This window comes from Helobdella robusta (genome assembly GCF_000326865.2).
Source record: "Helobdella robusta unplaced genomic scaffold HELROscaffold_26, whole genome shotgun sequence".
In the NCBI taxonomy this organism is placed as follows: Eukaryota; Metazoa; Annelida; class Clitellata; order Rhynchobdellida; family Glossiphoniidae; genus Helobdella; species Helobdella robusta.
In genome coordinates, this window is record NW_008704349.1 from 1423496 (window position 1) to 1442070 (window position 18575).

General features: G+C 33.6%; 3 protein-coding genes across 3 annotated transcripts; 1 reads left to right on the forward strand and 2 right to left on the reverse strand.

Moving 5' to 3' along the window:
- Positions 1-5737: 5737 nt before the first annotated feature.
- On the reverse strand, positions 5738-9540 carry HELRODRAFT_185628 (hypothetical protein). The gene is made up of 8 exons (XM_009020007.1): positions 9349-9540; positions 9060-9236; positions 8575-8742; positions 8309-8488; positions 7964-8113; positions 7106-7436; positions 6246-7064; positions 5738-6223 (listed from the first exon to the last, which is right to left on the reverse strand). Exons 1-6 carry the CDS (start codon positions 9391-9393, stop codon positions 7344-7346), a joined length of 813 nt encoding a protein of 270 aa, XP_009018255.1. The 5' UTR covers positions 9394-9540; the 3' UTR covers positions 5738-6223; positions 6246-7064; positions 7106-7343.
- Positions 9541-10293: 753 nt separating this feature from the next.
- On the forward strand, positions 10294-11852 carry HELRODRAFT_79842 (hypothetical protein; the record flags this gene model as incomplete). Its single annotated transcript, XM_009020008.1, has 6 exons — positions 10294-10372; positions 10512-10667; positions 10773-10880; positions 10954-11007; positions 11200-11331; positions 11515-11852. The coding sequence occupies 6 exons, from the start codon at positions 10294-10296 to the stop codon at positions 11850-11852; spliced, it is 867 nt and encodes a 288-aa protein (XP_009018256.1).
- A 52-nt stretch (positions 11853-11904) lies between these two features.
- Positions 11905-17498, reverse strand: HELRODRAFT_99976 (hypothetical protein). Its single transcript, XM_009020009.1, has 11 exons — positions 17424-17498; positions 16798-16962; positions 16390-16531; positions 16106-16282; positions 15800-15924; positions 15194-15418; positions 14942-15028; positions 14762-14868; positions 14346-14569; positions 12412-14202; positions 11905-12267 (listed from the first exon to the last, which is right to left on the reverse strand). The coding sequence occupies exons 1-10, from the start codon at positions 17457-17459 to the stop codon at positions 13631-13633; spliced, it is 1860 nt and encodes a 619-aa protein (XP_009018257.1). The 5' UTR covers positions 17460-17498; the 3' UTR covers positions 11905-12267; positions 12412-13630.
- Between the last annotated feature and the right edge of the window lie 1077 nt (positions 17499-18575).

Here is an 18575-nt window from a genome sequence, read left to right on the forward strand (position 1 = left end):
GACGTGATGACGACGACGATGTTCTTTTTGTTGCTGCTAATGTTGTTGTTGTTAATGATGTTGTTGTTGTTGTTGTTGTTGTTGTTGATGATGATGATGATGTTGTCTTCGTTTTTGAGGATGATGATATTGTTGTTGTTGTTGATGATGATTACGATGACTCTGCAGTCGTAAACTTAATCAACAATAACAAAAAACAACAGCAACAACAACAACAACAATGACGTCATAAACAACATAAATAAATAATTTAACTCCATCGAGGATTTAATTCCGAATTGCGAAAATTCGGGAAAATAAAAAAAATTGTAATAATATATCAATAATAATTTTCAGATAATATTACTTTTTTGATAAAATTTTAACACAACAACAACATAGACAAAAGAAAACAACAACATAGACAAAAAAAACAACAGCATAGACAACATCAATTACAACAACAAAACCAATAACAACAACTACCAGCCCTCAATAAAAACCCACAATATTAACCATAACAAAGAACCATAAAATCAAAGACCATAGAACGATAAACAGTCAATAAACATAGAATAATAAACGGCTAATAACATAGAATAATAAACGGCTAATAACATAGAATAATAACATCGAGGACCATAGAACTATAAAAAATACACCATCAAACAATGGCACGTAGAATGTATATACCATGCCTACAGCACTGAGCGATATTGAGGAGAGGCATAGAACGATGAATTGCTAATAGCATAGAATAAGAAGAACAACAGGAGAGATGCACCAAAGAATATTAAATAACTGGAAATAAATACAACCTCTGCATTGTGTATCGCTGATTTACAAATGGCTGCCCCGTGAGATGTGAATATCAGGTAAGGCGTTGTCGTAATATTTAGCAATGCATGCACACATACACACACATACATACGCACACACACACATACGCACACGCACACATACACACGCACACACACATACATACGCACACGCGCACACATAGATACACATGCACATTCTAAGAGATAAGAAAGACATAAAGTATAAAATGGGCGGCTTTAATTCGAACAAGACATAAATTGAAATGAATAAAGAAGAGGGAAGGAGAGGAGGAGAGCTACTGAGAATGAAAAAATGGAGAGAGATTGAAAAAAAAAGAAAGAGAGAAGAGGAAAATTTATTATATATAAAGATAGTAAGATAAAAAAACGCTGAGAGAGAGAGAGAGAGAGAGAGAGAGAAAGAGAAAGAGAAGAGAGAACAAGAGAGGGTGTAAGAACAAAAATTATCACAAAAACCATGCACACTCTTAAAAATTGAGTGATTTAGGCAACTAATTATAAAAAATACCGAAACACATTTATCAAAGAAAACCCATAGAGGAAAAGGTACTAAAGAAACCTAGAAAAAAAAAGAAAGAAAGAGAGAGAGAGAGAGAGAAAAGAAAGACAAAGAGAAAGAGAAGGAGAAAAAGAGTGAGAAAGAAAGAGAGAAAAGAGAGAAAGAGTAAGAGAAAGAGAAAATTTATGATATCGGTATCTAAAGAATTCATAGGCAGTTTTTCTTGACTTGGGGTCCAGACGATTAGATGGTAATAACAGTGCAGTGCTTTTACTTCAATTAAATCCTCCTTCATGTTCAAATTAATCGCCATCAGTAAAAATAATGGAATAAAATATCTTAATAGTTGCAGTAGTAGCAGCAGCAGCAGCAGCAGCAGCAGTAGTAGTAGTAGTAGTAGTAGCAGTAGCAGAAGTAGTAGTAGTAACAGAAGTAGCAGCAGTAGTAGTAGCAGTAGCAGAAGCAGTAGTAGTAGTAGTAGTAGTTGTAACAGAAGTAGTAGTAGTAGTTGTCCAATAACAATAAAAATAATAGTTGTAATAATAACCTAATAATAAAAAGAAGAAAATGGAAAATAAGAAGAAAACGCAACCAAATGAAGACAAAAGCGTCAATAATTATAACAACAAGAAGAATAATAATAACAATAATAAAAATAATAGCAGTAATAGCAATAATAACAGCAACGACAAAATTCATCACACTAGGTACCATGGTTCCTCCCGGCCAAAAAACAAAGCAAAAAAACCCAAGAACAATAACACTGCATTAATGGGCGAAAAAAGAGGAAGAGATGGAAAATTTTCAAAATTACGAGCGATATTAACGCCAGTTGAATGGAAGGCATAAACAAAATAACATAGACAATTATTTCCGCCACCAGAAAAGGATCATAAATAATAAACATAGCTGTAATTGCGATAATGAACTATTGACTAGCCAGAATCATAAAAAAAACTTCTAATAAACCATAACATTATTTTTTTTTCTTCTTCTTCTTTTTATCATTATTATTATTATTATTATTATTATTATTTAATAAACAACCACAAAACCGAAACTAACAACAACTGATAAAGCATCATAAACACACAAAAATAGAAAAATATAAAGGTTAAAACGTGTTATCGCCCGGCTCACCAAGGAATACATATCAAAAATAATTTTAAAAATTATCTATCCATAAACAAAGATATCGAAAAAGCTTGAACCTTCCAAAGAACAGTGCAACCTCTAAAGCAACAAAGACGATAAAAGAAAAAAAAAACCTATAGCATCATAACATAGATACATGAAACATAGACGTAAAAATGACTGTGACTGACCCTGTCAGTATACATCAGAGCTGTTTCTGACATAAACAAAGAAATTGAAATAAATAAACAAAGAAAATTAATTATCTACAAACCAATAAAACATCCTGTCATTTCCTCTCAACACAATATTATTGCCAAACTGTGGCGATAATATAAGCAAAATAAACAAAGCAAAAACCATAGAAACAAAAATAACAAAAGTAAAACCATAACACTAACAAAAGCAATAACCACAACAAAAATCCATAAGCAACAAAAATAACAAAGGAAAAACTTGAAACTTTGAAAAAGAAATTTGCAGATTTTTGTAATGCCATTTTTCACGACATTTCCATATTGAAAGCTTCTGATATTGTTCAAAATGATTGAATTAAATACGCGCAGAAACATAATCTTACGTTTTAACTGCACGTTCTGTGTGGGTGTATGTATGTCTGTCTGACTGCTTGCATGTTTGTCTGTCTGTCTATGCGTGCATGTCTGTCTGAGTATGTCTGCCTGCATATTTGCATGTCTGTCTGACTGCTTGCATGTTTGTCTGTCTGTCTATGCGTGCATGTCTGTCTGAGTATGTCTGCCTGCATATTTGCATGACCATTCAAGTCGAGTGTGAGATCATTTCTATAAATATTTTAGCCCATCTAATTCAATCAACATCGTCCGGTGGTACGTATCGTAATGTAATATCAGTACGTATGTTCCTGATAGAATTATATATGTGAATGAGTGTATTATAAATGTGAATATTCATATTGGTCATTACGTCTGGATAAATGGATGAATGAATGAATGAACAAACAAACAAATGAACGAATGAATGAAAGATTAAGACAATGAATTGAACGAATGAATGAACGAATGTAGACCACTTTCAAGCAAGACAAACCAACAAACAAGGAATGAAAGAGTGAGTGTGTGAGTGAGTGTGTGAGTGAGTGAGTGAGTGAATGAGTGAGTGAGAAAACGAGTGATTAAATTAACGACTAAGCAACAAATGAACGAACGAACGAATGAATAACCAATAAAAACATGAAATCAATTATAGTAAGAACCTTGATAGGATGGTTCATATATTTCTGTCATATAGACATGCACTCATTTAATTAAATTTCATTTAAATGAAAATTTTTTCAAACGAAACGACTAAAAAACTTCATCATTTTAACATCTTTGAAATTATCATCATTTAGTTTTGACAATCTGTCTAATAAAGCATTGAAAATATGTTTGCTATCATCGTTATCATTGTTCATTTATTTTAATTTTCTCTCTCTCTCTCTCTCTCTCTCTTTCTTTCATTCTCCCTCTCTCTAATTGTTTATACTTTTTACATTGTCTCTATATCTTTCTATCTATCATATCTATTTTTTAACTTTTACCCTCATTATAACACCATGAACTCACGTCATAATGTCACCATCAACATCGTCCTCCCCATCGTCATCATCATCATCTTCGTCGTCATCATCATGATCGTCGTCGTCATCATCATCACGGTACAGTCAGATTATCTCTAAGACAGAAACCTAAACCTAAAACCCATCATCTAAAACATTAGTCGGTGCCAGTCTAAGCATACATGCATACAAACATACAAACATACATACAAACATACAAACAAACAAACATACATACATATAAAACAAAAACATACATACAAACATACATACAAACATACAAACAAACAAACATACATACATGCATACATACAAAACAAACATAACATACATATATAACATACATACATGAAAACATATATACAAACATACAAACAAACATACATACACACGTACATAAATCAATCGCTGCTCACGTTCCTGCTCGGTTGTCAAACGTACATAAATGCATACACGCAAACAAACATACATGCGTACAAACAAACAAACAAACGAACATACAAACATAGGGACATGGTATTACACTCACGTAAACCAGAGTGAGTGAACAAACAATTTTTTTTTCATTTTATTTCTTTCAACGAATCCTGGCTTCAATTTCTTTTGTCCGTGTGTTTGTACATCTCTTTCTCTCTTTCTCTCTTTCTTTCTCCCTCTCTTTCTTTAATGCAAAGTTATGTTACCAATCCCAAAACAATTTTTTTTACTTATCCATCTTTCTCATTCTTAACACACCTTCTTCCTACTTGTGTCAAAATTTTATTTCAATCCTATCTCTCTATTTTTAACCTTATCTCTTTATCTTTCTATATTTATCTCTCTCTCACACACACACACGCACACACACGCAACAGTGTCTTCCTACTCTGCCATGTCGGTCTCATCACTAGTTTAAAGTCATCTCAGTGACGTGTGGCTAGGCAGTTGAAAGGAAAGGCATAATGTGTGAATGTTTGTCTCAAATGGATGCCTGCGATCAACACAACAAGATACCTATAAATACATTAATACGTATACACGTACGCATACCTGCGACCACAAACACATACACAGTTGTACTGAGAAATACCAGAGCAGACACCTACACGCAAATACGTAAGCGTACCTTCAAGAAGACTCAACATTCAAGATGCACGTACCTATGCGTGCATCATTCATCATTCGTTTGCGTGTATGCGAATACCTGTACTGATATGTACACAATCGTACGACTAAGTATCGTACAAACAAGAACTGATACACTCAAGCACAGGAGACCAGATTGTACACATGCACGTACACACATACACAACACAACACACACACACACACATATATATAAATACGTATATAACCAACCCCTGCATAAAGATGCCCGTAAATGGATGAACATGAACCAACGAACGAACGAACTGGAAGAACCGAGGGACGGGCTGACGAAGAGAATGAATTAACGATGGAACGAACGAACCCCTAAGCTTATTTATTGTTTATCAAACGGTGAAAGAAAAAGATTCACCGCATGCAAAAGTTGCGTAGACCCCACATTAGCAGAGAGAGAGAGAGAGAGAGAGAGAGAGAGAAAGAGAGAGAGAGCGAGAGAGAGAGAGAGAGGAGAAAGGAGAGAGATATATACACGCAGACACACACATACGTTTCATTCATTCAGCGATTTAGAACACGTACGAGAAGCGTGTTGTTGCAGTAGTAAAAAAAAATTAAATATTCCACATACAGATCGTTTTGTTAAAAATTTAAAAAAACATTTAAAAAAACACAAAACAAACTTTTGCTACTAGCTCGGCTCTTGTAAACCACTTCTAAGGAAAACAAATTTAGCAACAAAAAAAAAGAAATAAAATACTTAAATTTAGAAAAAATTTATCAAAGGAACTGGCAACTAATAAAGATGATGATGATGAATTATTGATTGATATTTCAGATTAATTAATTCATTATTAATTCATGTGATCAGTAATTAATTCAATCGTAATGACAACAATAACAGCAACAACGACAATAATGACAACAACAACTACAATAACAACAAATACATCATTGTCGATTCGATCAATAACAAAACTACATAAAATATTGATGAAAAACATAAAAAAATAAAAAGCTCTTTCTATAAAAACACAATTAGAGTATTCATAAAGTACTCTTTAATCTAATTTCTCTCATATTTTCACAATCCCTCTCTCTCTCCCTCTCTCCCTAATTTGCTTAATTTATTTATTCATTCATTTAAACTAAGCAAACTTAAAATAGACGCTAAGCATACAGACACAAACTAAAATTCCGAATCTAAAACAAGTCATGGTTTAATAATGTGCATGTGATATGTATGTATTTGTATGTACGTGCACATATGAATTTGTATGTGTAGCTATGTATATATGAATATGTGTATGCATGTATGCGTGTATATATATGTTAGAATGGAGGTGTATGTAGGTATGTATATGTGTATGTATGTTTGTATGTGTTTGTGTATGTATGTTCGTATGGATGTATATATATATATATATATGTGTGAGTGTGTGATTAATATAGCAAATACGTAAAATAAGATCTTAAAGGGTTGGCTAACACATGAAGGTTTAAAATCATAAAAATAAACTCCAGATACATAACTTACTAGTGAATAAATATATAAAAATAAAATAAATAAAAATAATATATATATATATATATATAAATATAATTATACTATATGTATGTATATACTTTAACACATTGAATTATAAGCAATGAGAATAATAACAATATAGCATTATAACAGAGTAATATATCATAAGAACAAACAAATACACACACGCACACACACACACACACACACACACACGTAAGTATTTTACATATATGCATACATATAAACTATGATTAGACATGATAAGCAATGATGAGCTGATAATAAATCAAGAAAAAAAACAAATAACAATAATAATGATAAAACAAAGATAAATTTTAATGTCAAAAAGTAAACTTAGATTTCAAACAAAATGCGAATGAGTGCGACATCTAAACAACAAAATGTATAAAGCTGATTTGGGTGTTCAGATCGATGAATTTAGAAAATTTGTGTACAGAATATATATATATATGTGTGTGTGTGTGTGTGAGGGCTACTACATTCCCTTATTACAATGCATGTAATGTATGTGTGAATTGATACATGCATGTGAATGTGTCTGAATATTCAAGTATTTTATCATATTATATATACATATGTATATATATATATATATATATATATATATATATATATCAAAAAGCATAATTCCAATCCAACATATCAGATATATATATATATCAAAAAACATCATCTCTAGTAATCATCGTGATCATAGGCCTTCATCTTCTGATCTGGAATACTAAATGTTCTCTCCTCTCCCATTAGGGTAGATTTGCCAAGAGGAACCTGTGAAAAAAATATTTCCAATGTACATAAACATACATATATCTTTAGTGTATGCATATATACACATACATAAATACATACAGACAAGGAATTAATAAATTTATTTATTTGCTGAAATTAAAAAATATCCATTTTACAAAACTTCTACATTGGAAAAAAAACATATGTGTGCAAACTGAGATATAAAAACTTCTTATAACCACCATTGCTAAAAATTTATGATCTGACTTTAGTTCATTCATTCAATCATTCCTTTATTCATTAAAGTACTCAGTCATCCATCCATCCATCCATCCATCCATCCATCCATACATATATTTATTTATTCATTTCGTCATTCACACATGATTGAAATTAAGTGATATATAAACAAATGTATGAATATGGCTGAATGAATGGAAACGACAAACAAATAAATAACTAAAAAATTAAATAAATAAATTAAGAACAAATAAATGAATGAATGAATGGAACGAATGAATGGAATGAAAGAACGAATGAATAAATAGAATGAATGAATGAACAACCTGAGGCTGACAGGAAGCCTTATTATTATACTGTGTGATGATCTCTCTATCGGCAGGGCACGACTCTTGGAATGCATCGGAGTCGTACGCATGCTTCAGGTAATTCCAGATGCGGTGCATCTCAGTTGGGATTTCAAAGTTCTTGTAGGCCTAATTTGAAATTTTTTTTTTGAAAAAACATGTATAAATTGTTATGGGAGATTAATTAAATCTTAAGATTAATTAAATAAATTAAATATTACAAAACAGAAACAAAAAACAGATTAAAATCAAAAATGAGACTGAAAAACAGGACAGAAAACATTAAAAAATGTGGACCAAAGATGAAATTGCCTGCCACCTAACCTTTCCGGCAACTCTAACATGCTGCAGGACAGGGAGAAGGTAGCAGTCAGCCTTTGCCATGTTATTGCCTGTCATGTACATCTCCCCATCGTTGCTCGCGAGGTGGCTCTCAATCTTCTCCAGAACTTTTATGATGGACGTCGGGTCGTTGTTCTGGCTTTTCAGGAATTGACAGAATTTCTGGTAAAGAGAAGGATGAGAAGTAAATTATGTGGGTAAGATAATTAGGAGAAAGTTAGTGAAGAATGATTTATCAATCAACGAACCATGTAAAGATCTTCAAAAGTCTTTTCTGCAGTCGCCTCAGCAGCAGACTCCTTCCTTGACCTCATGTCATCGCAGTTGAATCGCTCGATTAGGGCCTCAATCTCATCAACAGTGTCGCATTCAAGCCCTGATATGTCACGACCTTTGCCATCTACTCCTTTTTGAACCTTCATAGACATTAAAAAGTTTCTTAATTCTATTTGAAAAAGTTAAATCAAAACTTAAACAGACAAAAAAGGCAATTTGCTACTGTATCAAAAAGCTGTTCCTGTAATTTGTTGGTTTACCATAATTAATGGCCAATACCCATGTCTATCTATGATATATGGCATGGTGATACAACTACAATATCATATTCTTACTCAATAGTAATTAGTAATAGCATGGTAATCAAGAAAGTAAAATTTTGCCAAAAAAAAACATACAGGTCAGCCATTAAGAAACGCTTTGAAAAATATAAATCCAATTAAAAAATGTTAACCACCTTCACTAGTGGGAAACGTTTTCCATTACTGAAATCTAGAACTTCTTTTGGGGGAGATTCTGGCAAAAATGTTGTGACGATCAGATCAATTAGTCCTCTCTCTCGGAGTATGTAGAAGATCATGAAGTACCTGTGACACATGGGGCAGCCACCATTTTTCATCTTGTCGACAGCTGCCTAAAATTAGTTTTTTATAATCAGTAAATATTTCGCAATACCTTGCAATTGTAATAAAATTGTAATAACAAAATTATATAATAGTTTTATAATAAAATATCAACCCGCCTACTTTAACAAACAATTCAACGACGGGTCTGTTTCCATCGTCAGCCATTGTAGACAGAATAAAAAACTCTTCACTCAAAATTAGAAAGAAATAGTTAATTATTTTATAGAATGGAATTCTTTTTTAAAACAACTTTAAATGAAGTTTCTGCGCACATAAGATTGCAAACAAAATCAAACGTAGGAAGCGAGCACTTGCTAACTTAACAGGGCTGGGCGCATTCTCTAGGGCTGAGTCATTGCATCAATTCATCTTTCCCTGCTACCTTTATCACATTCCATCGTCTAATTTATGCAATAAAATACATTTTAATGAAAATAAGGGTTTTTATTCTATTGAGAATTAACTAATAAGTTAATAACTGATTGTTGATAATGGAAAATTTAATCTGAAAAGAACACGCCGCAGTAGTTATGTTACCTGTACAGGTGAAAGTTTACATTGGAGATTAATTAGAAAATAAGTTCTACTTGAGCATGTGCAGTTGAAAGTGTTTGGAGACAATTCATAATTCACGTTGACAACAAATGAAATTCTCGTAAAATGCAATAAAGTATTTAACAAATACTTAAATAAGTATCTAACTCAAGCAAAAATTGTACTTCTCTCGAAATTAGGAGAAAAATGTTGCCGATAATTCCTGGGGTGGGAAAGGGAATGCCTGGGGAAAAATTTTTCAACTCTTACTACCCGATTCTTATTGCTCTTGCGTTTGGAATAATTTTCACGATAAGGTTTTTAAAATAATTTCTACCTACATATACTACCTGTCGTTTTTGTTTTAGTAACTATAATTTGGCATATTATTTACAATTTAAAACGTATAAACTAAGCTACATAATAAGTGAATTGAAAAGTGAATTGAATTTGCAAGTACCATATTACTATCAAATGATTTTGGGTTGTAGGCATTATTTCAAAGGCGCTCAGTGCACTGATGTTAAAAGTATGAAGGATAAAGTCGTCATAGTAACTGGAGCAAACTCTGGCATCGGTCTTGAGTTAACTAAACTTTTGTGTTTGGCAGGTAACTTTGGGTTTGTTTACATTCAAACTCTTCCTTTTTTACAAATTTTTGATGGAATTTTTGACAATTCTCTATAAATTCATTTATTTTACTTTTGAAATGTGTTTAACAAGTGATTTTTTAATATTTTTTTTTCAAGGAGCGAAAGTTATCATGGGTTGTAGGACGTTGAAAAAATTTGAAGATGCCAAAACTGAAATTTTGCTCGAAGTTGCGACAGCTGACGTCAAATTTTTGCAATTAAATTTATCATCATTCAAATCCATCAGAAACTTCGCTAGCGAATTTTTAAAAAGTAAGTAAACTGATTATTGTTGCATTTAACGATTCAAAATAATTATTAAATAATTGCTAATTTTAAAAAATATGAAAAATTTTACGTTTAAAAAATATGGTCCAGGTGAAAGCAAATTGGACATGCTTATAAATAACGCTGGAGTGTTGAACTCAGAAGCGGATGAACAAACAGAAGATGGATTCAACTGGGAAATACAAGTCAACTACCTCGGTCAGTCAGTTCATCATTTGTTCGGCGCTAAAATGTCTAATACCTCGCAGTAAATTTTAAATTTTAAAACCAGGTCACTTCTTATTGACCCAATTATTGCTGGACATTCTCAAAAAGACACCGAACAGTCAAATTATAAACAACACCGCACACGCTTACACGCTGGCAGACGAGAATTTCAAACATTTCCTAGAACTAACCCAAAAAAAAATGAACGATGGGCAATCGCCTGACACCTCACTCGACGCTACGAGCGAATTTTACATGCCATTGGATGACTACTGCCAGGACTGCGTCGAGGAGATCAAGTGGCAGCGAGTACTCGAGCACGTGTTTCGGAATTTCAACCAACTGAATAATAAAGACTTAGTGAGAGGCTCTGCTTATTCAGTCAGTAAATTGGCCATGCTACTTTTTACGAAAGAGCTTGCTTCAATCATTGGCCAAAATGGTAAAAATGTCTTTTTTGTATTTCTCAGTAGGGAATTGTTACCCGTTTCGTTGTTCAAATACTGAAACACTGCATAAGAACAAATTAATTAAGTTTTTAACTCGCACTTTACAAATTTTAAGTAGAAGAATATTACAAAAATAAACCCTTACAACCCAATTAACACACACGCACACACGGCAGACCCGTCAGTAAATGCGGTCAACCCCGGAGTCGTGAACTCTAACCTCTACAATAACCTGACCTTCAAGAAGAACCCAATTATGAACATCATGATTGGTCCGATTTTCTGGTTCTTCGTTAAACCTCCGAGATGTGGGGCGCAAACTGCTCTCCACTGCGCTTCGAATTATGATTGGCTGGGTGGAAACAGAAGTGGTGGTAATGATACTGATGTTGATGGTGGCAATGGCGCCAAAAGACCGACTGGCAAATTATTTCAGTTACTATTATTTATTGTTCTTATTTTTCTATATTTATTCTTTTTTATATTCTTCTTATTATTGTTGTTATTCTCGTAGGGATGTTTATTTATTATTAAAATAGTTAAAATTAATTAATTATAAACCCCAGGGAATGTACAGAGAGGGAAATAGCGCTGAAGTGTGGAGCGGACATCATCGCCGCCCTCTACAACGTGAGCTTGCGACTTTGCGGATTCAAGCCTTGCCCAAGGACGCACGATGGCTGTGCCAGTGGGATGATAGATGGACATATTTTTGGAGAAATAAATGAGGAGATGAGCGAATAAATGAATGAATGGATGGATGAATGAATGAATGAATGAATGAATGAATAGATGAAAGAATGAATGGATGGATGATTGAATGGATGGCTGAAAGAATGAATGGATGGATGGGTGAATGCGTAAAAGTGTAAATGTATGAATGAATGAATATATGAATGAATGAATGAATGATTGCATGGATGAATGAATTGGTGTCAGTTTAACAGTGGTTTTCGTCTACGCATTTTGAAATCGAGTCAATGGATAGACAGATGGAAAGATTTATGAATGGCTGAACATAATAAATGAATAAATGAATGAATGATGAATGAATGAACGGATGAATGAATTAATGAACGAATAAATGAATGAATGTGCTGATGACGAAATTGAAATATTGAAATATTGACACTTTACAATCTTTACTTGCAAAGTTAACGTAAAAAAAATGAACATCATTGACTCAACATATGTACATATATAATTTATTTTAATAAAAAAAAATATACAAATATCTATTAATTTTTCACCGAAAAGGTATTATAAATTATATTATATTTATTCATAATTATATTATATTTATTCATTTTGTCATATTCATAGTTTCTCATAATTTAAAGAGCCCTTTTGACCCAAACAATGCAAAAGTATTATTAATGATATTATGACTACAGATATATAAATTGACAGTCAATATTATCTCTATCCATTAAATCATTTATTAATTTAGCTATTCGTTTTTTTTATCCATAATTCGTTCATATATTTATTTGTTAAATGTTTGTGATTAAAATAAAAAAGTATTGAACCATGCGAAGACGCTTCTCAATAATTATCTGATTTATATTTGTTTTTTTTCCTTCATTCAATCAAACATTCAATCATTCGTTCATTCATTTACTCATTCATTCGTTCATTCATTTACTCATTCATTCGTTCATTCATTCACTCAATCGTTCATTCAAACGTTCATTCATTCATTTATCAATAGTGATATATATATATAAGTATTGAAATGTCATGAAATTTTTTAACCAAGTGTTATATATATACATATATATATATACAAACGTTTGCATGTTTGTGTGTGTGTATGTGTGTGTGTGTGTGTGTGTGTGTGTGTGGTGTATGTGTATAAGTGTCTGTTTCCGAATAAATAACATGATGCAAAAAGATCGCAAACATATGCAATATATTTGATTTACGAATACTTAATATAACACACACACACAAAAACAAACACACACACTTACACACAAGCAAACACACTCACACACACACGCACATTTAATAAATAAAATATAAAAACAAATTACTTATATTAATATCAAGTCATGATAATTTTAATTATATTATAATTATATTAAAAATATGAAAAAATATATATACGTTGTCAATGATAATGTTAAGTCTATAAAACAACCATCAATAACATCGCAATAAGTATATATATATATATATATATATATATATATGTGTGTGTGTGTGTGTGTGTGTGTGTGTGTGTGCGTGCGCGTGTTTATATGTGTGTGTGTATGTACGTGTTTGTATGGGTGTGTACGTGTGATTGTTTCACAGTTTTTTAACAACATTACTATGACTACTATTAAAATAGCTACTACTGCTACTTTTAGTGTTATGGCCGTTGCTACTTGCACTACTACAAATGTGTTTATTGCTAACGTAATCGCTTGTGATAGGAGTAAAACAATTACTACCACTATGAATACTGCTGCTACTTAAACTACTGTTGTTAATAAAGTTAGCGCTGTATAAATTGGTGTTTTTATTAGAAAAATTGGCGTTTGGGTTAATGTTATTAGTGTTTTTGGTATTACCTGCGTTGTTGTTTTTAGTAAAGTTACTGCTTCCGGTTCCGTAGATGCAGGAGTCGTCGCGACAGTTAAAATGCGAAGCGGCTCCTACCGACAAACCTCTTCCGGAAGTTGATTGATCACGTGATTGCGGATGTGATGATGATGATGATGACGACGATTTTTGTTGTGGTAATGGTTGAGTAAATCTCTGGTGGTTGGAGTGAGGACAGATTGGCCTGATGATGGCGGTTGGCTGGTTGTTGAGGTTGCTCAAGGAGGATGTGGCAGATGTTGATGGTTTGGCTGGAGTGGCTTGATTGTTGTTGCCTGGTAGTTTAAGTTCACTTTTCATTTAGTTTGTTTATTTTTTAGTTTGTTTATTCACAAATATTTTTGATTCATTAATATTATAATTTTTTTAAAATAGATTGATTAAACAACAAAATCAAAGCAACATCGAAATTGCCTACCTAGCAAGCGTCCGGCTCCAAGAGAAACGACATACATCTGCTGATGTTGCTGCTGCTGTCTTTGCTGTATAATCAGCTGTTGCTGCTGCTGCTGTTGCTGCTGCTGATTCGGTAACGATCTGAACTTTAAACTTTCAAGGTCGGAATTTAATGTCGACCTTCGAATATTCTCGTGCATGGCGTGATGTATCGTACGTATGAAGTCGTTTCGTGCCCTGTGAGAACTGTTGTATCGATTCATCAAGCAATTTTATAGGCCGACTAAATAATATAGACAATTTAACATTAACCAATCACATTCAAACACCAGCCAATCACATTTAAACACCAGCCAATCAAAATCAAACACCAGCCGACCAAATTTAAACACCAGCCAATCAGAGAGTGACCCCAACCAATTAAATCAAACAGCCTACCTCACGAATTGAAAAACTTTTTTAGGTCTGCCTTCCTTCTCTGATCTACAGAATACAAGCTCCCACAACCCATGCTTATCAGTCGCATCTCCGACCAGAGTCCTTACCTAATTATAATTATGATAATAATAATTATTATGATTATTATAACAGTAATTAATAATAATAAAAATAATAAACCTGCAGCTGGTCAACTGGAATGACCAGCTTGAATCTGCAAGTTTCCATCTGGAAGCTTCCAACTATATTACTTTTTGAGTTGACATTCTGGTTATAATATGAATAATTATTTTTAAATATATTATTGTTGTTGTTATTATTATCAGTATTATTTATCTATTTACAACAATTTTCTTGTTTGTATTTCTCAGTAGCGTCAGCAACAAACAAACAGACAGACAGACAAACAAACATACAAACACTTACACTTACTTTTCCTTTCTTCTTATTCTTCTGTCTCTCCCTGGCCAGTATGACGACTGCTGTCTTGAAGATGAAGACCAAGGTCAAAAGGTCACAATCCTTGCGCAACTTCACCGACGTCAATTCCTCGTCCCAGTTGACCCAGTTAACAGTTCCGTACATTTGTAATTCGCCCACGTTCAGGTCCACTGATGTAGATGGCGCTGCTGCTGCTGAGGAGGATGTTGGAGGCTGCTGCGGTGGTTGTTGCGAAAAAGAGGTCGTTATTGCTGTCTGTGTGCGTGCGTGTGCGTGCGTGTGTGTGTGTGCGTGCGTGCGTGTGTGCGTGTGTGTGCATGCGTGTGTGTGCGAGTGTACAAATTTAAATTTTTTTTAAACTAAAACTTTGTGCTAGATACGTACAGCAAAATAAATTTACACATGCCAGTTTATTTGTATGCCTACCTTTGAACGTAAGGGTGCGTATGCATATTGCATGCGTGTGTGTTGCGTGTGTGCCGCTTAGAAATCATCTGCATTGTGTGTGCGTGTGTGTTGTATGTATGTATGTGCGCATATGTGTGTGTGTGTGTGTGCGCGTGTTGTATGTATGAACGCAGTTTAGAAAGCACTCACATTATAAAGTAATTGTTGTTGTTTATGTTGCTTTGAAAGCTCCTCTAGTACAACCCCGTACTCCTCGTAAATCTTCTGCATCTCGTTGATGTGTTCTGCAACGGCTTCCATGGCTCTCAGAGCGTCTGTAGCACGTGTTTTTATTCTTATCAGTCTGTCTTCTACGTCACCTTCATCTTTGTCTACGTCATCGTCATCTTTGTCTACGTCATCATCATTTTTTTCTACGTCATCGCCATCTTTTTCTACGTCATCGTAATCTTTGTCTACGTCATCGTTGTTTTGTACTGAAAATCAAAAAATAACCTTTCAAGTGTGCGTGTTCGTAGGACTGCGGTGCACTTAATTCGACCAGCTGTTTCAGCAGTAACGGATATTTCAGTATTCGCTGGATCGGTTTAATGAGGAAAGACTCGATAGTCGAAGAATGCTGCTGCCTGGGATTGCGAGCTTTTAAAAATTCTTGCAGGGCCGCATTTTCTTCTGTTTTGCAACCAAAAACAAAATAAATACTAACAGATTTATTAACACTAATCACAGTAGCAATAATGAACAAACGAACAAACGAATGAACGAACGAACGAACGAACCGCATGCAATCATCTTTTGGGCTTTCGAGTGACTAGCACAAAAGGAGCTATACAGCTTGAAATGGTGTGCGTAGTACATGAATGAGCCTCCCACCAAAGACAAAACACGTCTTAGGTCTTCGTCTTTGAAATTGCTTGCACGCTGAGTTTGTGCAAAAAATAAAAAAATTATTGAATTGATAATTAACCGTGATAAGCATGGATTAATATGAAAATTATAGTTGTCAATGAAATATTAACATGTGTAAACCGTTGCATAGTGCTTCTTTTGGTAGAACAATGCAAATTAATCTCATTTGAAATCTAAACTCGACCACTGCGAAACAAAACCAGACGCCTCTAAACATTAAACCGTCAAAATCATTAATTAAAAATTAACATAATTTATGTTACCTGATTATAAGAAACGAAATCAGGGATAGTTTCAATTGCTTCCTCAAGACTTTGGAGAAAAAGTTTCTGGAATTGAACTATACCTCTAATGTTGCCAAACAGCTGGTCTAACTCATCGCCAGATAGGAACATTTCATCTCGAAGGGGCTCTAGGTAGCGTTCTATCAGGCTGATTAGGTCCTGTGATGATGAAGATGATGAGGATGGTGGTTATAAAATGATGGCGAAGATGGTGACAAAGATGGCGGCAAAGATGAAGATGATGAATCATGAAAATGGAGTGGAAAAATAGTAGTGGAAATGATAGAAAATGAATGAAAATGATAAAAAATTTATGGAAATTAACAAAAATATGGCGAAACTGGCGATGGAAGTAGCGATGAATGATGCAAACGATGAAGAAGAAAATGACGAAAATGATGACGACGATAAGGAAGATGATAAAGGTGATGATAACTGATGAGAAAAACATAGAAGAAAAGGATGAATACCACAACAGAATCATTAAAGTAAAGATGAAATCGCAAGAGCAAAGATAAAATCAAAAAAATTAAATATTTAAACGTTAAATTCGCCAAAAAAAATAATAAAATAAGAAAAATAAAGATAAAAAATAATTTAATTAATTTAATATAACCCACCCTGACGTAGTGCCTCTCAGTTTCAATCAGCTCCATGACGACTTTGCATGTATGTTGCGTGGTTGACAGTGTTCTAGGCGGCAGGGGTGTCAAAATATTGGACGAGTTCATTGCGTTTTTCAAGGGGGTTACAACTCGAGATGACGATAGCGACAATGACGACGATGACGTTTGTATCGGCAGTGATGATGATAATAATGCTGATGAAGCTGATGATGAGGATGATGGGGCTTGCACTGAAAAGCTAAACTGCCTTTGACATATGTGATTCAACTTTGATGTGCCCTAGATGATGACGACGACGACGATGATGATGACGAAGATTAAGAAGAAGAAGAACAAGGAGAAAAAGAAGAAGAAAAAGAAGATGATGACGACGACAATGATGATGACAGTGTTATATAACAATAATAATATGATGATAATAATAATAATAATAATAATAAGAAGAAGAAGAAGAAGAAGAATAAGAAAAAGAAGAAAAAGAAGAATAGTAAAATAGTTAAGGAAACATGGAAAATAACCTTCAGCAATGAATTGACCGGATCAAGCAACAATGATGACGTCACGAATGACGAAGGTGACGTCACGGATGATACTGATGATGACGTCACGGATGATGACGACGACGATGACGTCAAAGGGAGTTTCTTTTTCGTCCTCAGCAAATCTGGCATGTTCTCTGGATAGATGCTTCCTGTTTCACGTTTTTAAAAATTATTATTTTTATTAAAAATTATTATCATTATTATGAATTATTATTATTATAAATAATAATAATTATTATTATTAAACAAAAACTTAACAGTTCAATAATTTTTACCGCCAAAATTGGGTTCAGGGACGATAAGATCACTGATGACCTTGTCTGTGATTGGTTGAAAATTCGGTGGAGGCGGGCACACCATTTGCTGGATGTAAGACGATTGGTCCATTTGAAAACAAGCCGACGCTGATTGGTTAGCAAAAGTATTGCAGTTGTAATTGGTGCTTGTACTGGCAGCAGAGCTCATCAAGTATAGCTGCTGTTGATGTTGATGATGATGGTGCTGGTGGTGATGATGATGAGGTGACAAATTTTTGATGTAGGTGTTGTTTGGGCTGATGGCGCCAGTTAAAACTGAAGCGCTGTTGTTGTTGTTGTTTACATTT